The 20,869-nt window shown below is 43.9% G+C and overlaps 1 protein-coding gene across 1 annotated transcript in view; it reads right to left on the reverse strand.

The window, feature by feature from the left end:
* HDAC8 (histone deacetylase 8) overlaps positions 1-20,869 on the reverse strand; it is a gene marked incomplete at its 3' end in the record, with an annotated part of 230,279 nt that overhangs the window by 4,145 nt on the left and 205,265 nt on the right. The window contains 1 exon segment of the mRNA XM_084258384.1: positions 14,831-14,936. Within this exon segment, the coding sequence (XP_084114510.1) occupies positions 14,831-14,936 (106 nt within the window).

The following is a 20,869-nucleotide window of genomic DNA, read 5'->3' on the forward strand; positions in this document are numbered from 1 at the left end:
AGCTGAGGAGTGGTGTGGAAGGATTCTTTGCTTGGGGGGAGTCATAAAAATAGTTCTCCAGTGGTCTCCTGTTTGCTCTGTGATCTTCCGGCACCTGGCCCCGGCATAGCTTGATGTCCCCAGTGCTATGGCCACAGTCAGGATGAGACGTGTCCTAACTCGGCTCCCCTCCCCCATCCTGCCCAGAGAGCACCACGGAGGCCAGGTTGGAAACCAAAGGGGCCACGTGCTCTGGCTCTGTCCTCTGGGTTTTAGATTAGATTTCAGCGTCACTTGTGTTTGTGAGTGTGTTGGGGGCGGGGCAGGGACGATGGACGCGTTGAGCCCTGTACAGATGTTCTGCAGTATCGGGAGTGGCAGGTGTTCCAGCTGTTACTGCTGCTGTAGTTGCCGCTGCTGCTGCCGCCGCCACCACACAGAGTCAGATATACTGAACACAAGACCATGGGACCAGTCAGGGCCCTGAGAGCGTCGTCATCTTTGTTAACCAGAATGCTGGACTTAGGCAGTTCTGTGTCTTGGAAATCTGGGCGGGGTATAAAAGTGACCCTTCAGAACCTATATCTGTAAACCTTTATGTGGCAAGTGACTGGCAGAAGAGAACAGCACCACCTCCAAAGCAGAGAGGCCTCCCAGAACTTGTTTTCTAGCTCACAGGGGAGATATGTGCCTATGAAAGTAGATTAAGGATCACTGCCTCAGCCTGTTTCAGAGATGTGAATAAAAATCTTGGCTTGGGACTGCCTCCTCTCTGGTTGACTGATTTTTCAATTGATTTGTATTTATTAGCTAATGAAATTAAAGTTGTAAAAATGATAACAGAAACACAATAAATCTCTCCCACAACTGGCTGTTTCTATGTCACTATGGTGCATTCCTCACTTTGATTACTTCAAAGTCTATTATTTTGTTCTCAATTATTCTGTTTTTCTGGCACTGGAGAAAATCAATTTGTTTTATTTTCTCTTATTCATGCACTCGATTATGCTCTTCGGGCACATTTAATCACTTTGATGTTTTCATTTTATGGCCCGTCTCTAGGCACTTCAGCTGCTTTGCTGCCAACGGGCAAGCAGGACTAATTTGCATGTCACAATAGACTTGAAATTCTAACTCAATTTAGAAATCTTTATGAAATCTCCCTCCAAAACATGCTTAGAGCTGCAGAGGCAGAAGGATGTGGGTAAACCAGAAGTCTATAAAGATGCTTCCCATTCTCAAAAGACTGAGAGCTCCTGGTGTCCTCAATGTGGCCCGGGGATGACCCTGTCCAGGTACATTGGAGGAGACCAGGGGATGGGACATCAGCACAGCTACCTCTGGAACTTTGTGGTGAGAATCCTGCAAAGGCTGCCCTTCAGCAGCAAGGCCGGGGAGGCTGGGCCTGCTTACTCTGGCATAAAACGCCCATCAGCACTACAGGATTTGGCTGCGGTGCTAAAGACAGCACCTGAATCTCAGTTGGTTAAAGGGCCTCCGGGTAGAATGAGAGAATTGTCAACAGTTAGGCATTCCTGAACCCTGAGTGGTTTACCTTATTTTCTCTAATAAGTTCCAACCTCCCTTTTGCCCCTTGATTGTTTTAGAGCTAAAAATTGGAGGGAATATGTGATATAATTGCTTTTAGGCATGTGCTTTGGGCAAAAACAAAAAGAAACACCTTAATTAAACACATTAGAGGCCTCCAACTATTCTTCAAAAGTTTTCGGTTTGTTCTATGCAACAACCAGCAGCTTCACCAGGCAGAAGGAAAATTATATATTTCCTCTTCTAAACTTTGGGTATGATCTTTATTCTCATATGGAATCCCAGCTCCCTCACCTGCTGTGTGATGCATATACAACCTCCTTAAGCCTTAGTTCTTTCATCTTTTAAAGGAGGCTAGTAACATTATCTCCCTCAGAGACAGATCTGCTTCCTGAACTTCAGTACTGTCAAGAATTTTGCCATATTCACATTACCACTTATGTGGAAACTTCACTAATACACTGAAAAAAATTAGCCTCATTCTAAGCAATGTTATCTGTGAAATCAGAGCTTGATTTATAATAATGATAATTCTTTTAATACGCATGAAACACACCAAGCCCATTCTTGCCTCAGGTCTTTGAGCTAGCTCTTCTGGATGTTCTTTACCCCAATTTTTGCAAAATTCCTTCATTAAGCTCTGTTCCCAAATGTCACCACCTCAGAGAGGCATTCATGTACCACCTATCTGAAACAGTATCTTTTCTGAACCTCTCAGTAATTGATATTAAATATTTGCTTGTTATCTATCTTACCTGTCCTATTTACAGTTTATTGCCAGCACCAAGGTTAGTGCCTGGCACATTCCAACACCAAATACATATTTCTTGAATGAATGAAACAGTAAGATGAAAATTATCCCAGCAATAAAGCAGGCTTTCTTTCATCCTACCAGGGTGATGTCAGAAAAGGAAGACTGAAAAGCCAGGACTTCTATGCCTGCTCAGTGTCAGGGAGGACCTCTGTCCCTGCAGTGTCAGTAGAGACTCCATGGAGAAGTAATAAACAAGGTGTCACTTCCATTCCTGGCTGGGATGTTATCAGTAGAGGTCTAGTGGGGAGCTTGAATTTCCATTTCTGCCCACCAGTAATGAGGTTTCCCTCATCCCACTCCCCCAGGGTGTCAAAAGAGTGGAGAATCTAGACTTTTGCCCACACCTGTAGGTAATGGGTGGTACCCCTTCCCTGCTAACATGGTGGCCGAGAAAGCCTGTTAAAGCAGAAGATTCAAATAAGATTCAGGGTTTCATAAAGAGATCTAAAATGTTTAGGATACAATAGAAAATCATTCATTTGAAGAATAGGAAAATCTCAACTTGAATGAGAAGAAAAATCAACAGATGCTGACATAGAGATGACACACCTATTGGCAAAGTCTAAGCAGCCATCATCAAAATACTTTAATGAACAATTATGAACATGCTGGAAACAAATTAAAAAATAAGATCTTAGCAAAGAAATAGAAGAAATAAAGAAAAACTAAATAGATATTTTACAACTGGAAAATACAATATATGAAATTAAAAAATTCAACAAATGGGCTTAATAGCAGAATGGAAGATGAACTACTACCAATCATTCTCTATACTTCCAAAAAACGGAGGGAGAGGGAATGCTTCCAAACACATTTTATGAGGTCAATATTACAATGACACCAAAAGCAGACAAAACAAGAAAACTACAGACCAATTTCCCTGATGAACATAGATGCAAAAACCCTCAACAAAATCGTAGCACACCATATTCAACAGTGCATTAAAAGGATCATACATCATGACTAATTGGGATTTATTCCAGGGACACAAGGATGATTCAACACCTGAAAATTAATCAATATAATTCACCCTATTAACAAAAGCAAAGAGAAAAATAATATAATCATATCAATAGATGCACAGAAAGCATTTGATAAGATTCAACATCCTTTGATAATAAATTCTCAAAAGTGTTCCTTCTGGAACATACCTCAACATTTTAAAGACCATATATGACAAACCCACAGCTCATAGTATACTCAGTTGTGAAAAACTGAAAGCTTTTCTTCTAAGATCAGTACAATACAAGGATGTCCGCTTTCACGACTACTGTTCAACACAGTATTGGAAGCCCTAGCTAGAGTAATTAGGCAAGAGAAGGATATAAAAGGAATCCATACTAGAAAAGAATAAGTAAAATTATTGCTATTTGCAGATGACATAATATACTCCATTAGAAAACTCTACTAAAAACTATTAGAAACAATAAATCAGTATAGTAAAAGGGTAGGTTAAAATAAATTTATAAAAATAAGTTGTGTTTCTATATGCAACAAAGAACCAGATGAGAAAGAAATCAAGAAAACAATCTCATTTAAAATGGTATAAAAAAGAATTAAATACCTAAGAATAAACGTAGGGAATGAGGTGAAGCACCTGTACAGGGAAAACTGTAACACTGTTAAAGGAAAGAGAAGATCCAAAGAAATGGAAAGATTTTCTCTGTTCATGGATTGGAAGAGGGGGAGAGGAGGATGGGTAGCAGAGGGTAGAGGAGTTCAGTGGACTATAATAGAGGTCTGTGGGTGCCTTGGTGGTAGGGATAGTTTAGTAACATACATTTGAAGAGACGTGAACCCATACCCCGAAGTTATACACAGTGTTGTTAACCAATCCTCATATATCTACATAGATCAATGTTTGCTCAATAGAAAAGTTCCTTAAGAAAAGGTTTTCAAAAAGAATAAAATATGCCATACAAACATTACTCAAGAGAAAGTAGGAGTGGGTACAATTGATAATCAGATAAAGTAGACTTCAGGGCAAATAAAATGAACATGGTCAGAGAGGAACATTGCATAATGGTAAAAGGGTCAACCAAAGATTACAGAAATCCTAAACATGTATGCACCCAACAACAGAACCTTAGAATACTTGAAAGCAAAACTTGAGAATTATAAGGAGAACTAGCTGGATACATGTTTAGAGTTGGTGACTTCAACATCCTTCTCAGCAATTTATAGGACTAGACAGAAAATAAGAAAGTATACAGAAGAATTCATCAGCACTACCAACCATCAGGATGCAAACCACACTGATAGAACCTCCCACCAAACAACAGCCATAAACACATTGTTCTCAAGAACCCACAAACCATATACCAAGGTAGACTATATACTGGGGCATAAAACAAATCTTAACAAACTGAAAAGGTTTGAAATGATATACAACATGTTTTCTGACCACACTGCCATCAAAGTAAAAATGAAAACCCCCTGAAAAAGAAATATCCATTCCCAAATGGTGTCACTAGAGAATTCCATTGAAAAGCAGAATTAACACCAATTCTACACTATCTCTTGCAGAAAACAGAAGAGGAGGGAACACTTCCAAACCTATAAGGCCAGTATTGCCCTCATACTGAAAGCAGATGATGACAGTACAAAGAGAACTAATATCCATCTTAAGTAGAGAATAAAATCTTCAACAAAATATTAGCAAATAGAATTCATCACTATATGTAAAAATTATATACCACGACTAAGTGGTATGCAAAGCCGGTTCAGTATTTGAAAATAACTTAATGTATCCTAGCATATTAAAAGGCTAATGAAAAAAGAAAAGTCACACACACACATCAACATTAATATCAACTCATATAGAAATAGTATTTAACAAAATTCAACACTCATTCATGATGAAACTCTCAGAAAACTAGGAATATAGAGAGGATACTGCCTCTATTTGACAAGGAAAATTTACAAAAACCTATAGTTAACGTAATACTTAAAGGAGTTTTAGAGCAAAGAAGGAACTCTGCTCTTACCACTCTTATTCAACATAATACTGAAAGTCCTATTAGTGTAATAAGGCAAGAAAAGGAAATTAACACATACAAGTTAGAAAGGCAAAAATAAAACTATTTGTCGATGAATTATTTTATATAGACAATTCCAAAGAATCTATAAGAAAACATCTAGAATTAATAAATGAACTCAGCAAAGTCACAGGAAATAAATTTAATACACAGAAACCATTGTATTTCTATATGCTGGCAAGAAACACATAGAAGCCAAAATGAAAACTATAATAAGTCAAAAAAGAAAAAGCTAGATCTGTACAGGATCTGTACCCAGAAAAGTACAAAATGCTGATGAACAAAATTAAAGATCTAAATAAATGGAGAGACAATGGTCATGGATTGCAAGATTTAATACAATAAAGATGACATTGTCAGAAGGTGATCAAAGGGTTAACTTTCAGTTATAAGTAAGTACTAGGATGTAATGTGCAAAATGATTAATCTAATTAACATTGTTATATGATGCATATGAACATTATTAGAGTTGATCTCAGGAGTTCTCATTACAAAGAGAATTTTCCCCTGTTTTTTTCTCTTTTCGTTTTATTGAATCTATATGAGATGATAAATGCTAGACATACTACAATCATTTCACAATATATATAAATCGAACAATTATCGTGTATACCTTCCACTTATTCCTCAATAAAGCTGGAAAAAAGATATTAATTCTCCCCAAATTGATATATAGGTTTAACACAATGCCTATCAAAATCACATCAAGATTTTTTTTGTAGGGGCCTCCCTGGTGGTGCAAGGGTTTATCCGCAGTCACTGTAGCACGAGTTCGATTTCCAGCCAGGGAGCTACCCACATGGCGCAGCAGACTCTCCTGACTCACCCGCTGCTCCCCTCAGCAGTGTATTTTGTCAGTCTGCCTGTTCTGTTCCCCACTCTGTCTCTGGTGAGTCCTCTCACCCCCCACACCTCTGGCCCATACCCCAGTTCTTGTACACATAAATAAGTTAATCTTTTAAAAAAAGATTTTTTTGTAGATATAGATAAGATTATTCTAAAGTTTGTATATATAGCTAAAGCAATTTTGAAAAAGATGAGGAATCACTATCTGATATTAAGATTTATTATTAAAAAACTACAATAATCAAGGCTAGGTGGGGAGGAACAGCCACATCGATCAATGGAACAAGAGAATTCCCAGAAAAGTCTGAGACTAGTAACAGTTGCCTTGGAGTGAATGAAAATTTTGGAAAGAGAGGTGGTCCTAGGGAAGTATCTGGATTTTCTGCCTTTCTACCAGACAGAAAACGCTTCATATTGTGAGTCAAGAGGAGATCTGCTTTTGAAGGACATGGAAACACCTTAGAATTACTAGAGCTACCTAAGAAAGGGAACAATGCCGGAGACATGTGAACCACTCATTCTCCAGCTCCGTATTTTTCCAGCTGTGTGTAGGCACAGTGATCAGACTGTGTAAACCCAAACTTGGGTTAGAAGTTCTGATAAAAGATGATTGTCTTTTTCTTGAAAGAACCCAAATACACATTACTTTTCTAACTACAGAAGCAATATATGTTCATTGCAGAAATTTTGAAAAATACAGGGAAAGAATTAAGAACAAATGAAAAATTACTCAGAATGTTAATCATACAATTGTGAGCATTTTGGGGGTATATTTTTTTTTAATGTTTTTCTCTGAATATCACACACTCACTCGCATAACCACATTATATATACTTACAAAACTGAGACTACATGGTATTAAATAATTTTGTATCCTTTTTTTTTTTCGCTTGACATTGCTATTGTGAGCATAGTCACATCATCAAATTATCTTGAAAAATTTCCTTTTAATTGATTGCAACAAACTCTTCCATGTAGATGTACTGAGACATTAGACATATCAACAGGACATGTCAAGTATGTTTCTGTGAAACTGCACCCCCACCCCCCCATAGCTCTCCATCCCAGATGGCATCCAGACTGGAAACCGTAGTGCCACCTTTTCCTTTTTCTTTCTCCTTGACCCTCTATAAATGATCTCTCTCTAAGTGCTGTTGATACTCTTCCTACCAGCTCTCAGCCTTCCCTTCCTAAGCTACCGCCACTGTTCTAGGCCAGGCCTGATGGGCTCACCCTTAGTGAGCATCATGCCACGTCTAGTTCCAGAGCCCAGAATGGCTCCCACCTTACCATAGCTGGTAAGGACAACTCAGCCTGCAATACAAGAGAACTTGCAATCTGCACCCACACCTCCCATCCAAGTTTCCTTGCTTACCAGGTCTTCCCTACTCCTATCTACTCAAATCCTCCCTGCATTCTGAAAGCAGACTCCTAAAGTTTTATTCTTCCATTTTTCTACACAGTGTGAGCCCTCATATTGTTATCTGTCTAAGGGGGTTAATTTTGTCCCCTTACCTAGACTTCTCAGCTGCTTGTCAGAAGCAGGGATTATGTCTTAAACTTCTATTTTATTTCCCAAGGCACCTAGCACCTGGGAGGTCCAAAACATACTTACTGATTGACCCAGTGGGGCTTTGAATTCAAGACACAATAAAGCCTCTTAAAGTCAACCTGGTTCAAAACTGCATTCTGGGACACATTGCAGTGGGAAGGGCTACCAGGGGCAATTGGAAAAAGCAGACAGGGGATAATGAATGGGCTTGACTGAGAATACTGCCAGGGAGAGGAGAGGCCCCAGGCCTGGATTCAAATCCTATGGTTGCCACTTACTGGCTACATGACCATAAGCACCTTATGCTACATTTTAGGGTACCAGTTTTCTTAACCCATAATGTAATTGTGAGGATTGAGATCATGATAGGTTTTCAATAATAGTAGTTTCTACCTCCTGGATTTAGGTAGATTTCTCAAGTCCTCATAAATAACCTGCCAAAGGTTTACATGGCTTGTTAAAATTGCTGTCTAAATTGGGGAGCAGCCTGCATTTTTATTTTAGAATTTATATAATTTCCAGCATGATATATATATATATATATATATATATATATATATATATATATTTAAGCTCAAGTTGAGATTTAATTTGAAGTTTTTCTATTCTTACTTGACTTTGGAAATAGGCAAAGAAAAAAATATTACTGTGCTGACCATTTCTTGTTCCATCATGCCTGAATTTGCTATTTCCAAGCACAATTGCATAATTTTACACAGAGTTGAAAATTCTTTCATACACCTCCATCAATCCTGAAATCTATGTTCTGATTCAACTACAAAATGTTTGCCTTAAGTTTTTTTTTTTTTTAAACAGTAGAGGATTTTCTTGGTTTTGATGTGTATTTTTTTTTTTAATATACACACTTTAGGAGAATTTAGCAGACCTATTCTCTTCAATAATAGTTGGAGCACTTTGTTGCCTAATACAGCCATTGCTAAAGTTTATTTTATACACATAAAGCTTATTTTTAATAATTACATTTATTTATTTTCTTACATCGTTCATTTTTGTACAATATTTGTCCTCTCCCCTCGGGTGTAGTGCCCATCATTCTCCAACCGCCACAGCACCTGGGAACCTCAGCATAATATTTTTATGACTTATATTTCTCTCCAATGAGAACAGCTGTAACAGCAAACCTTTCTGCTGTCCATACTCTTTAGTGAAGCAAGAAATAAAGACATGTGGTCAATGGGAAACCTGGGCTGGGAGCAAGCTGTTGGGAGCAAGCTGCTGGGAGTGGGCAGGGGAGGAGTAGAGAAGGACCAGGGAACAAGGCCGGGGGAGATAAAGGGTGGGCATCACAGAGCCTCACCTGAGGTCATGCAAATTGGCTCAGGGTTTCCTCCACTTTCCTGCTCCAATGTCCTTCCCAGAAGCCCCAAGGAAAATGGTTAGCCTCTCCTCCCTGCCTTTCAACTTTCCTCAAGGCTTCTCAGGAAATAGAAGGTGTGGCAGGAAGCCAAGTGTCCATGGTGTAGAGTCCCACCAGGCAGGAGCACTGCTTCAAGCTGGGGACTCCAGCAGCTCTTGGATATTTGCTGACCAGATGCCCCAGTTGTTAGTTCCTAGACCCCAGACTTCAGGCTGCCAGAGTTGCTACCGCTTACACCCAGCACGATGGTTCTCCTGAGAACATTACCGGCGAGTCTGCAAAGGGTCTCAATTTGGGGCCGTGGAGCTGTGAATGGCCGGTGGTCATAGCATGCTTCAGACAGCAGGGGCTGGATTGGTTGCCTTCTTACACAGTCTGCCCTTCTCTTTTACTACTCAGCTTGAAATGGAGGTTTCAGATCATAGCATAGGGTGGTGGTAGGGGCACGGCAGGGGTCGGGTGAGGGAGGGCTAATGGCCTAGGTCAGGAGCCAGAATTTTAAGTGCTTCCCATGGCTGTCCTCCTCCAATGTCCAGGGAAACCACATCTCAGGTGCGTGGATCAGTTACATGGAAGGAGCTGGTGTGCAGTGCAGGATGGGAAGGATTTACCAAGGATGACTAGAAAAAGCAGATGGGGGTGACGAGTGGACTGGACAGGGCAACACCGCCGAGGAGAGGAGGCGCACTAGAAAGGCCGGTCTGACTCGAAAGCCCCATTTCAGACAGATCTTAGTTCAAATGTCTGTTCTACGACTTACTCGCACAGTGTGTGGCACATAGAAGGCTCAGTAATCACTTGCTGAGCGAGAGAATAAAGGTGACCTTGTCAAGTCACTTATCCCCTCTGAGTCAGTTTTCTCATCTGTAATATAAATGGTAGCTATTATTCTTATTTCACCTGCATTGTTTCTCCCCACACCCACATAGTTTGCCGGCCCATCTCCTCAGCCCCAGTCCTTCTATCCCTTCATTAAGGGTCAGAAAAGGCAGATGTGCACGAGGCCTTTCTCTTCCCTCTGTCCTTCCCCTCCTCTCCCTCTCCACCTCCTTACCTCCTGGCACCATTGTTTCCTTTTCTATCCCAGGTGAACTTGGGGTAGAGTCTGGGAACTCAGAGCAAGTGTAGAAATCTCTGGTTACAACTCCAACACATACTCACATGGGCCCCCCTTGGGCCCCCACAGAAGGTTGGATCTGGGTTGCAGTGTGAAGCTCTGGGCCCCGAGGGACCTTTACTTGATTCAAATGTCAGTGGGATCAGGGATGAGACCTGTCGCTGCTTCTTCATGCAGAGTGAGCCAGGCTTGGGGAGCTAGCCACTCTGGGGATCAATCACATCAGCACTGTTCCAACTCTGGAAGGTTCATGGTGAGCCAATTTCTTTGGAGCACATCAACCAGAGGAAAGGCAGAGGAGCCTTGGCGCAGGAGGATGGTTCAGGGTGATTTCTACAGTGGTGGTCAGAAGCTACCTGAGCCATCTGCTCCCTAACCCATGCTTCCTTGTGAACAATGACACGTATTTTCAAGCTTCATTGGCACAAGAAAAGCAATTTATGGGAGCAAAACAGCGCTTTTCTGGGCCTCCCCTGGTAGCGCAGTGGTTGAGCCCTGGGCTGCGAGGCTGCCCGCAGCCTCTGCAGCTCTGGTTCGTTCCCCGGCCGCCGGCGAGGGTCCCACAAAATCAAAAAAACAAAAACAAAAAACAAACAAAAAAAAAAAACACAGCGCTTTTCTCTGTATAAAGGGAATAGCTTAAATGGACTCTCCATGGTTTAATTTTGTTTTCTCGGAAAGACTAATGGACAGTAAAGACGGGATAAGGTGAGGTTTAAATTCTCCTGTTTCTCCAGTCAGCCTGCGGCATATGGAAGGCATCTCTCTAAGATGAACATCCTCAAGTTTGATTTCCAATAGGTTAAAAAAAATCCCATTGTGTGCTTCTAAAGGATGTGGTGAGTAAAAGGAAAAAAAAAAAAAAAAAAAAAACCAAGGCCAAAGGCTAAGCAAATTCAACTAGACAAGACATGTTGGCAAACTCCCTCCCACGAGGGGATCTGAGTGCATCTCCTCCATTGCCGTCTTACTTCCCCTAATCTATCTGCACCTTTCCCCCGCCAACTTTGTTTTTAATGGGGGGGGGGGGAGATGAGAAACATGGTGAAAAATGACCAGCTTCGCTGAGGTTTTTATATGCCAGAACAAATGACAGTCTTGCAGGCAGGTTCAGGAAAATCAGAATGCAGAAAATTTAGCAGCCTTTCCACACTGACCATTGTCATGGCAACACACTGTGATGGCAGTTGCGTCACCAGGCTGGAGGGGCATGGTCTCAGTATGGCAGGTTAGCTGGCCATTTTTAGCAACATTTGGACTTCTTTCTAGCCTCATTTTTTCTAGCGTTAGCTGAATTTCTTTTCCGTTCTGGGTTTGTGTGTTCTGCTCATTTGCATGGCTAAAACACAAGATTTTGTCAATAGGAAAGGGATGGCTAAATGGAAAATCTGAACATTCCTAGTATTCTATAGCCACCCAATTTGCTGCCTGCCCTCCCTGACTCCTTCCCACCCACTCTCAGTCATTTAGTTTCTTTTTTTTTCTCCTCATCAATTCCTTCTCATACACAGCATTACATACTCCCCTCCCCCCGCCAACAACTGTGACTCATCTATCAACCCCTGCTCTCTCATCATATTCCTTTTATTGTTTTTTCTATTTTCTCATTTTAATATACAGCATCTGAGAATCTTAGGGCTGGAAGGAATCTTAACAACAACGTAGTCCAATGCAGGGGCCCCTCTACCATATGGCAGTGAAGTCCCCTCCTGTATAACTTCAACGGGAGAGACCTCATTCTTTTCTAGGCAGCCTGTTCCACATTGGGCAGCTCTAATTACTGGAAAGTTCTTCTACTGAATGAAAATATGCCTTTTTTATAATATTTACCCAGGGCTCCTAGCTTTGTGCGTGTGACTGCACAGACACTGGCTATATTCTTTGTTTTGTGACAGCCCCTCAGAGATATGAAGCAGAGACTACGTCACTCTGGATCATCTCATCTCCAATGTTCCAGCTCCCCTCACCAGACCTTGGGGAGCTGGGGCTCCAATCCTCCCTCCATCCTGACTGACCTCCTGGAAAACACTTCTATTTGTCTAGAGCCCTCTTAAAGTGAGGTCGATACTGCAGCAGGATCTCTGGAGGCCACCTTGCCCTGGTGACTCACTGAATTCCGCGTTGACTAAAATCCTGGACTCGCTTTCAGACAAAATACTGCCAAGCCGTTTTCCCATCTTGTATATGCCCAGTTGCTTTTGAGGACCCAATTCCTGGTCCATACATTTCCTCCCACTTTCATTTCATTGTGTTACAATCAGAATACTGCTTCAAAAAATCTTGACTCCACAAGGGACTATGGTGACAGTTTACAGGTGGTTTGGTGGTAGGAGAACTACGGGGACAACCCCTGAGGGGGGAAATCAAATACCGTCCAAAAACTAACAGTGATGTAAGAAAAATAGCACTTCGTCTTAAACTGAACTAAAAAAACAAAACAAAACAAAACAAAACAAAACAAACTTCATGTAACTTACCTGTCCTCTAAGATTTTTTTTTTTTTTTTACCAACCCTCAGCCTAGTTTTTTATCTCAAGTCTCCTTAAGATTTAGTCCTCTTTTGGGTTTCTTACCTTTCCTAGTTCTTTTCCCTTTGAATTACCTCCCTTATGTCTTCTCTCCTTTGTCCCTTCCATTTCCTCAATAGCAAGACATCACCACTCTCAGGGGGCATGGGCCTGGGGCGCGTGCAAGGAGGCACAGCGCACATGGGCAGCCGCACACCGGTAGGTGTGAGCAAGTGCTGGCAGTTGCTTGTTTAGTTACTCTGTTTCTATTGTTCTGTCTGTGCTCTACTGGGATTCAGAGTCTGCATGGGGGAAAATGGCAAGGTTGAAGGCGGAGGGGAAGAGCAGTGGTCCAGGGGCAGCCCCACAGGAAACAGGAGCCATGTCCTGGGTCTGAGAGAGGCAGGGGGAAGCGAAGTCAGGAGCAGGCGGGTTAATCAGGGTCACCACATGGCAGAAGGATTGGAGGAGGACCAGGAAGAGGATTTTAAAGACCTTAAAGGTTGGATTGAGGAGAAGAGCTTGGTTACGAAGTGAGGACTTGTGGGGTCAGTAGCCACTGAGAGATCAGAGGGAAACTATGGGTCAGGGGGATGCTGAGGACTAGGCAATAAACATTGCTCAGAGAGACAATAAACATTGCTATGAGCATAACCTTACGAGTCTAGGACTTATGAACTCAGAAAATTTTCTCTGGCCAAAGGATTCTAGGACATAGAGTCCCGGCCTACGACTCAGTTGTTGTCACAGACTGGGCTCGGCTAGAGGAAAGGGCCTTAATACAACCTTTGGCAAAGACCCCCAGGATGCGTGTGTTCCTTCTGACTAACTCTGGCACAGCACAGGCCTCCCTTTCATGCTGGATTCTATTCCAAGGAGGGATTCAAAGGTAGGAGAACTGGTGCTAGCTTGGTCGTTACATGAATAAACATGGGGATTTTACTCTCCAGGATGGGCAATATGATACCCTTGGCCTCTTAACTCTGCAAATAATTAGGACCCAAAAAAATGTGCACACATACATGCAAATTCAATTAAACAGGAAAATGGGTGCCAAAAATACTTTGGAAAAAAAAAAGGTAGATGAAGTGAGTTGAGTTGTGAAGCAGAGGCTGGAGTTGGGGGGGGGCTCTACTGGAAAGCTGACGACAGTGTCACTAAACAGCTAGTGGACAGTGCAATCAAGAGGACAATACCAGCCCTCCCTGGTGGCGGAAGGGGTTAAGACGCAACCTATGAAGCTGTCTGCAGTCACTGAAGCACGAGTTCGATCCCCAGCCAGGGAGCTACCCACACAGTGCAGCAGACCTCTCCTGTCTCGCCTGCTGCTCCCCTCAGCAATGTATTTTATTCATTCTGCCTGTTCTGTCCCCCACTCTGTCTCTGGTGAATCCTCTCACCGCCACACCTCTGGCCTGTACCCCAGCTCTTGTATGCATAAATAAATAAATCTTTAAAAAAAAAAGAGGGCAATACACTGCTGACTGCCATTTTCCTCTGTCTAGAGGCCAGAATATTCTAGAGCAGCCTTGGGGAAGGGAATGATAGGGTAGTAGACCACCTCTGGTGCTGTGGTGATCTGGGGAGCCTGCTCCCGGGGCATCAGAATTCATTGGAGACTCATAGTCTCTCAAGGCCCTATGAGACCAAGGAACCATACTGGAAAAGAATGTCTGAGAGCCACCACTCCAAACCTGCTCTCCAAGTCTGAATTGACTTGAACGTCATTCATCTTAAGAAGGTTTTACTATTGTCCCCTTGAAAGAAAATGGGTTCCAAGGCATACTTCAGAATTGGTTTTCTACTGGAGGTGCCTAAAGCTGGGCCTTTTGTCCTCCTGAAGGTGACATTAACTGGGCCAAATGACAATCCCAACCTGCGTGGTCAGTGGAATTCTAACCACAACCTGTTGGGCTAAGAAGAGGCTTCCTTTCCAAGTCAGTGAAATGATTAGCCACCAAAAGACAAATGGTCTTTGGGGAAGTCCCCACTGATGGACCAGCACAAGCTGGGTGGAACTAGGAGGGCAGGACTCAAGGGGTGGTGCTCACCTTTGATGTAGTTGAGGATTTGCTGGACTCGGTGGGGCTCGTTGCGGTCTGGCCGACAGCTTGGCGTGATTTCTAGCACATAATCAGGACCATATGCCGTGAAAAACTGTAAGGAAAGGGCAAGGCCAAAAAACAAACTAAACCACAGAAAACCTCCAAACCAAGCCACATACAAACAGAACAATCAACAGGACCCCCTCCCTCCGCCACCAGCACCAAGGCCAAGGAGGTTCAGGTGGGCAAGGCAGGCTGGCCTGGCCTGCTGGTGTCACTGCCCTTGCCCAAACCTCCAGTGATGGTCCACGGTGATGTTCTTTTGCTTGTTCAAGTTTCTCTCTGCTCAGGTCTTATCTTTTCTCAACAGCCTCCGCTGACCCCTGTTCTCTTGCCACACTGGCCTGCTCTGTGCTCTCCCAAATCATGCCAAGCTTTGTCCTCAGGATCTTTGCCATTGTCCTTTCTGGGGCCTGCAAAGACCCTCCCCTAGCCCCTGCTGTCTGTGAAAAACCTCCCCATTCACCCAGGCGCTGCTCAAATGTCACCTCCTTCACAAAGCTGTCCCTCATTCTCCACTAACCCCCAGAATGTTCTGTTGGTACCTCTCTTATGGCCCTCATTCAACAAACAGTGCAGGCCTGTACCCTGCTGACTGCTGTGGGCTATGGAGAAGGGACAAGACCACCCCTAGGGTCCCATGGGTGTTCATAAGCACCTTGTTGGAAGGGGAGTTTTCATCCGTGACCTCATCTCCCCATCCTGGATGATCAGCTCCTTGAAGGCAGCAGTGCCTGTGTTCTCATCTCCTCAGTCCCCACAGAGCCCGGCAGCTGCCTGTTAGTATTGGTTGCCTGTCCCCTGAACCAGGAATGTCAAACAAGTCTACTTTCTCTAGTTTTTCTTTCTCTGCAGTAGAGTTTATTTGTTTTTAAAATCAGGGATTCAAAATAAAAATTTTTGGATTCTATTTCTAGCTCACTAGAGGAATCCTTGTGACCTCTGGTAACTCACAATATCTGATTCAGATTCTCTATTAGGGCCCGCTTGGGGAAAAACACTCCATGACAAAGGGAATCATTCAATTGGGAGAAGCCTTTGAATGGGAAATATGCAAAGCTACTATTTCTGTTTAGTTTTTCACAGAAATAGTATTTGTGCACACTCTCTGGAGAGAGAGAGCATATGGTCCTTAACACGATGTGCTTTCAATAGTGATATTGTTAGATGCTATGTTAGCCAGGGGAATTCGAATTCCTTGGAAAAAGTGGTACAGAGGACATGAGAAAAGGGGCCTTGATATGTGTCATGAATTTGATGCCATTCAAAGAGCCCCTCAAAAATAATCCAGGGTTATTGCTGTTGGACCAAATCATCCTCGTGGAGAACCAGGCCGGGCATGCGGCGGGAGGTTGTGCCTCAGTCTCTGGAGAGTCTGACAGCGTCTTTGTGGACTCCATGGGAATAAGCTGGTGGGGCGATGGCACATCCATGGCAGAAAAGTCTACACGTTTAATTAAAAGGAAAATGCCCGAGAATGTGACAATGTTTATAGCGTGCCTTTGGAAAAAAATGTGTGGACTGACCTAGAAATGAGAGAGGGGTGACTTCCCATTGGAGTTATTACTCCCTGGTGCCTGAAGCCCCCAGTTCTGGGTCTAGCAGAGGCCTTCAGTAGAGATAGGCTTTTCCGAACCCCTCCATGGAACAGACGCAGGGGTTACCCTGGGAACACATGCATAGACTTCCCCCTCCCCCCACAACTGTGATAGACGAAACTCAAGAGGTTGGTAATTTTAACCAAGGAGGGCCCCTCAGTCAAAGCCCAAGGACCTCATGGGCCTGGCTCTGGAAAAGAAGGCTTCAAACAGGTGTGGTCCCTCTTCTCAGGCAGCCTCTCCTCCTGCTCAGGGTGCTGAGTGGTGCAGGCGGCTCACCGGTGTGGAAGGACGGGTTTGCAGAGAGAGCAGCAGGGAGGCAGCTGTGATGAAGTGGTCCTTCTGGGAGCCCAAACCCCTGGCATCAAAGTGCTATAAAAATCAGAGCCAGGCGCAGACCTCTCCTGCCTCCCTCTGCTCCCCTCAGCAGTGTACTTCGTCAGTCTGCCTGCTCTGTTCTCCGCTCTGGCTCTGGTGAATTCTCTCGCCCTCCCGTGCTTCTGACTGTACCCAGTGCTTGTATAAATAAATAAATAAATTAAGAAAAAATCAGAGCCAGGCTGCCCCCTCACCGAGGCCTGGGAGGAAGGAATGTTATGCTTCCATCTAAGAAGATAATAGTGCTTATTCCCCGTCAGCAAGACATGACACGGGCTGTCTGTTGAGCACTGAATGTTTGGAACAACGCTTCCTCATTGTGAGCACCTACTAAACGGCGACCTGCACTCTCCTTTTAGTGTCCTCTTTGAGAAGCACACACTGTTGTGAGGTGGTCAGCTGGGGCCAGAACTGACCGCCCCGTAACAGAACTCCGCTCCACTGGGGTTGAGCCTCTGTTCCTGGCTGCATTAGCACCTGGCTTGAATGTATCCATAAATAGCCCCTTCTTTGCAGAAGCAGGCTGGCTGCAGGTAATAGCCAAGTCTGGGTTCCTAAGCATTCCTGAACACTGCTAATCAAAAGTCATTCTCAGGCTAGGGGACAGAGATGATTGAAGAAAGCCCCTGTTTTGTGATCCAGTGCCACATGGTAGGTGGCTTAGGGCTGAGGGAAGCGACAGGCACTGGGAAGGCAGAAGCTGCATCTAAGGCAAAGATGGTGCTCTGTTCTCCTCTCTGGCCCTCTCCCTTTTTTTTTTTTTTTTGTTATGTTTCTTATTTTGCACTTGGTAACTCTCTTTTACCAGCCTATGAAATCTGCTAAGGCACAAACTTCTGTCTCATTCTCTTCGTATTGCCCATAGAGTCAAACTCAAGTCATCAAAGAGGTTCTCCTCATGCCTCTACATTAAAATTATGCTGTATTAAAGACATTCCCATAAGGTTTAGCTCGTTGTTCAGTTAATTCTGTGGAATAATTCAGAGCCAACCCACAACATGAATGACTTTTCTAGACTCTAGGCAGCAGATGAGGTGCTGCTTTAGAGTCAGACAGAGCTGGGTTTTGGTAACTGGATTTGGCTGTGTGCCTTGGGCCACTTCTGCTTCTTAATCTGTTTTTTTCATTTCTACCATAGGGATAAATGCTGACCCGGATGGGCTGTTAGGAACCAATGAAATATCATAACCCCAAGCACCTAGCACAGGGCCTAGCACCCAGTGGGACATCAATAATGTGCTATCCGTTTTCCTTGCCTCACCGGTGCCTCTCCCACACCCTGGGAAGTGTGGGGTGCAGAAAGAAGAGACTGTTTCTCTTGCCAGGCAAAGCCCAGCAGACCCTGTGTCCTCCCCGTTAGCTCCTCTCCGGGCCTGTGGAGAAACCGACTTCTCCCAGTTTCTTGCCCTGCGCTCCTGCTACTCGTTACTCACTGGTGAGGTGGAATGGAAATCTGATCACATAAGGCAAAGGAGATGTTGGGGTGGAGGGATTTGGCCAGCACTAGAAATAGCTTAGGGCCCCACCCTGAAACTGCCCTCCAGTCCTGCAGAGGAAAGGAAATAGGCGAGCAGCAGTCCCGTACCCAGACAGGTGGAACAGGGGATGAAAGAGGCCAGCCGGCCTTCAAGAGAAAACATTGGCTCTGATCTCAGCAAAGGAAGGAGGGAGGTGCCAGTCCCTCCCCACCCCTCCCCCCGTTCCTTCAGCACTCCTTTGCTTTCTGGGTTTTAATTTAAAAATTTTTGAGGGGAACATAGTCTTGGGAAGGGGTAAATGGAAAGTATGAGGTGGGGCCGTAGGATGGGGGTTGAAGATAGTGGGTACTCTGGAGTGCTGGGTCCCTTCTTAACCCACGATGTCAGTGAAAATAGCCCAGTTCTTATTTGGTTCAGCCCAGCTCAAGGCACCTTTCTTGCTCGCTCCTCTGCAGCCCTTGCTCACACAAAACAAACAGTGTGCACTTAGATATCTGATCAAAAAGATATTCAGAAGAAGCCTGAAGTTTGTTGTTGTTCCTTCACAAACCTGGATCAACTAGTCCTTTTATTCTTCCTTCAACATTTATTAAGTACCTACTATGTGCCCAACTAGGTTAGTCATTGGAGCACAAAGACAGAATGTCATGATTACTAGGAGGGAGTAGTGAGTAGTGTGGTGAGAAGTATAATAATAATACTAAAGATAAAAGTAATAACAGGTAACACTTATTAAAAGCTAATTATGTGCCAGGCACCTAAAGTTTCTAAGCGTTTTTCATAGACTGATGAACGTAATTCTCAAAACCAACTCTTACAGTAGGTACATCAATTATTTCCCTTTTAAGATGAGGCTCTGAAGCATGGAACAGTCATATTACTTGACAGAGGTTACACAGCCAGCACACGGATTACTCCAGGGAGCAGCACTAGCCATCAGAGCCTCTAAATCAGCCCAGAGGAAGTAACTCTGTAGTGGAGTCTGCAGAGGGGATCTGGGGGGGGGCAGGGGGAGGAGGTCATTCTCAACAGTGCTGGGCAAAAGCAGGGAGTAGGGAATAGAATGGCACATTGAGGCTCTGAAATGAATTCCAAATGGCTCGAGGGCAGGACATAAGGAGGCTGGGAAGCAGGCATGAATTCCCCAGTAGGCACTGCCTGCTCCCCACACTAAGGCATTTGGCTTTAACCCAGACTAGAAGGTCCACGGGTGCAGAACACTGATTTGCTCCCCGCTGTATTGCCATTTCCCAAAACAGTGCTTGTACCTAGTAGGTGGTAAATAACTACTTATGGGATAAGTGAGTGGAAACTTGGGGGAGCTTGTAAATGAGGGTATGAGCAGGTCAGCTGTGCACGTCAGAGAGCTCACTGGCTCAGTGTGGAGAATGGAATGGAATTCGAGGGCAGGAATGCAAGAAGGGAGACCAGTGAAAGGTTGGTACTAGAGCCCCGATGCATGGTAACAGAGCCTGAACCAGAACTGTTAAGGGAGGATGGGGAAACTGAAAAACTCAAAATGTGGCAAGGATAGAGCAATGAGCTGGATGTGGGAAACAGAAGAGCCGTCACGGCCTTGTGACAGCGGAGGAGGTGAGTGAATGGGCTGGGGAAACCAGGGCCGAGAACAAGGGTCATGACAGGGGATAAATGTGTGAGTATGTTGAGGGTACAGAGCCTGGTGATGTAGTGGCCTGTAATTTAGGAGGGAGCTAGGGTGTAAAATAGAGGATAAATGTTATAGATTTAGGAATTACCAGTGACGTAAAGGAATAAGTCCAGACTGCCTTGGCTGACAGGGGAGCTTGGCTGCAGAGTAAGGTGAGGCCAGAAAAAAGTTATGGGGAACAGTCAACATATCAGCCACAGACAGAGGGTGCGGAAGAAGCTCTGGTGACAATTTGAGATACTGCAGGGAGGTAAAATAAGCAGAGGGTGGCCTTCCGATTTGTCCACGGGAAGGAGATCTATGCTACAACAAAGTCATTGGAGGGTGTGTGTGTGCGGAGGGGTGGAGATGAGAATTATGATAAGATCACACTTTTTTAAAAGGAGTTTGATACAGGGAAGGGGCTTAGGACAGGGTAGGGTGGATGTTTTAAGACGAGAGGGTCTTAAGAAATACATTTATAGGTTGCAAGGAGCGACTCCATAGACTAGGAGTCGGGGCAAGTTATTGGGATTTAGACTTAACTATCTCTGTGTTTTTGGCCCCTTAGGCCAAACTCCACAAGGGAAGAATAGTTTTATTTATATTACCTACAGCTCCTAGTTATAGGGTCTGGGAAATAATAGGTGCTCAACTCATGTTTGTTGATGAATGGAATAAAATGTGTTTGGGATTCTGAGGAGGTTCAAGTCCAGTAGGGATAATTAGGATCTTGAAGCACTAGCTGATTGCAAACAGGCAGCACCTTTGCAAAGGGAAGGGGTTATTCAGCAAGAGAATACAGGAGAAGCCTGGGGAGCAGCAAATACTAGAAGTTGGCTGAAGTTATAAAAAGAGAGCATGGGAAGTCTTGAATCCCAGG

This window comes from Talpa europaea, assembly GCF_964194135.1.
Source record: "Talpa europaea genome assembly, chromosome: X".
Lineage (NCBI taxonomy): Eukaryota > Metazoa > Chordata > Mammalia > Eulipotyphla > Talpidae > Talpa > Talpa europaea.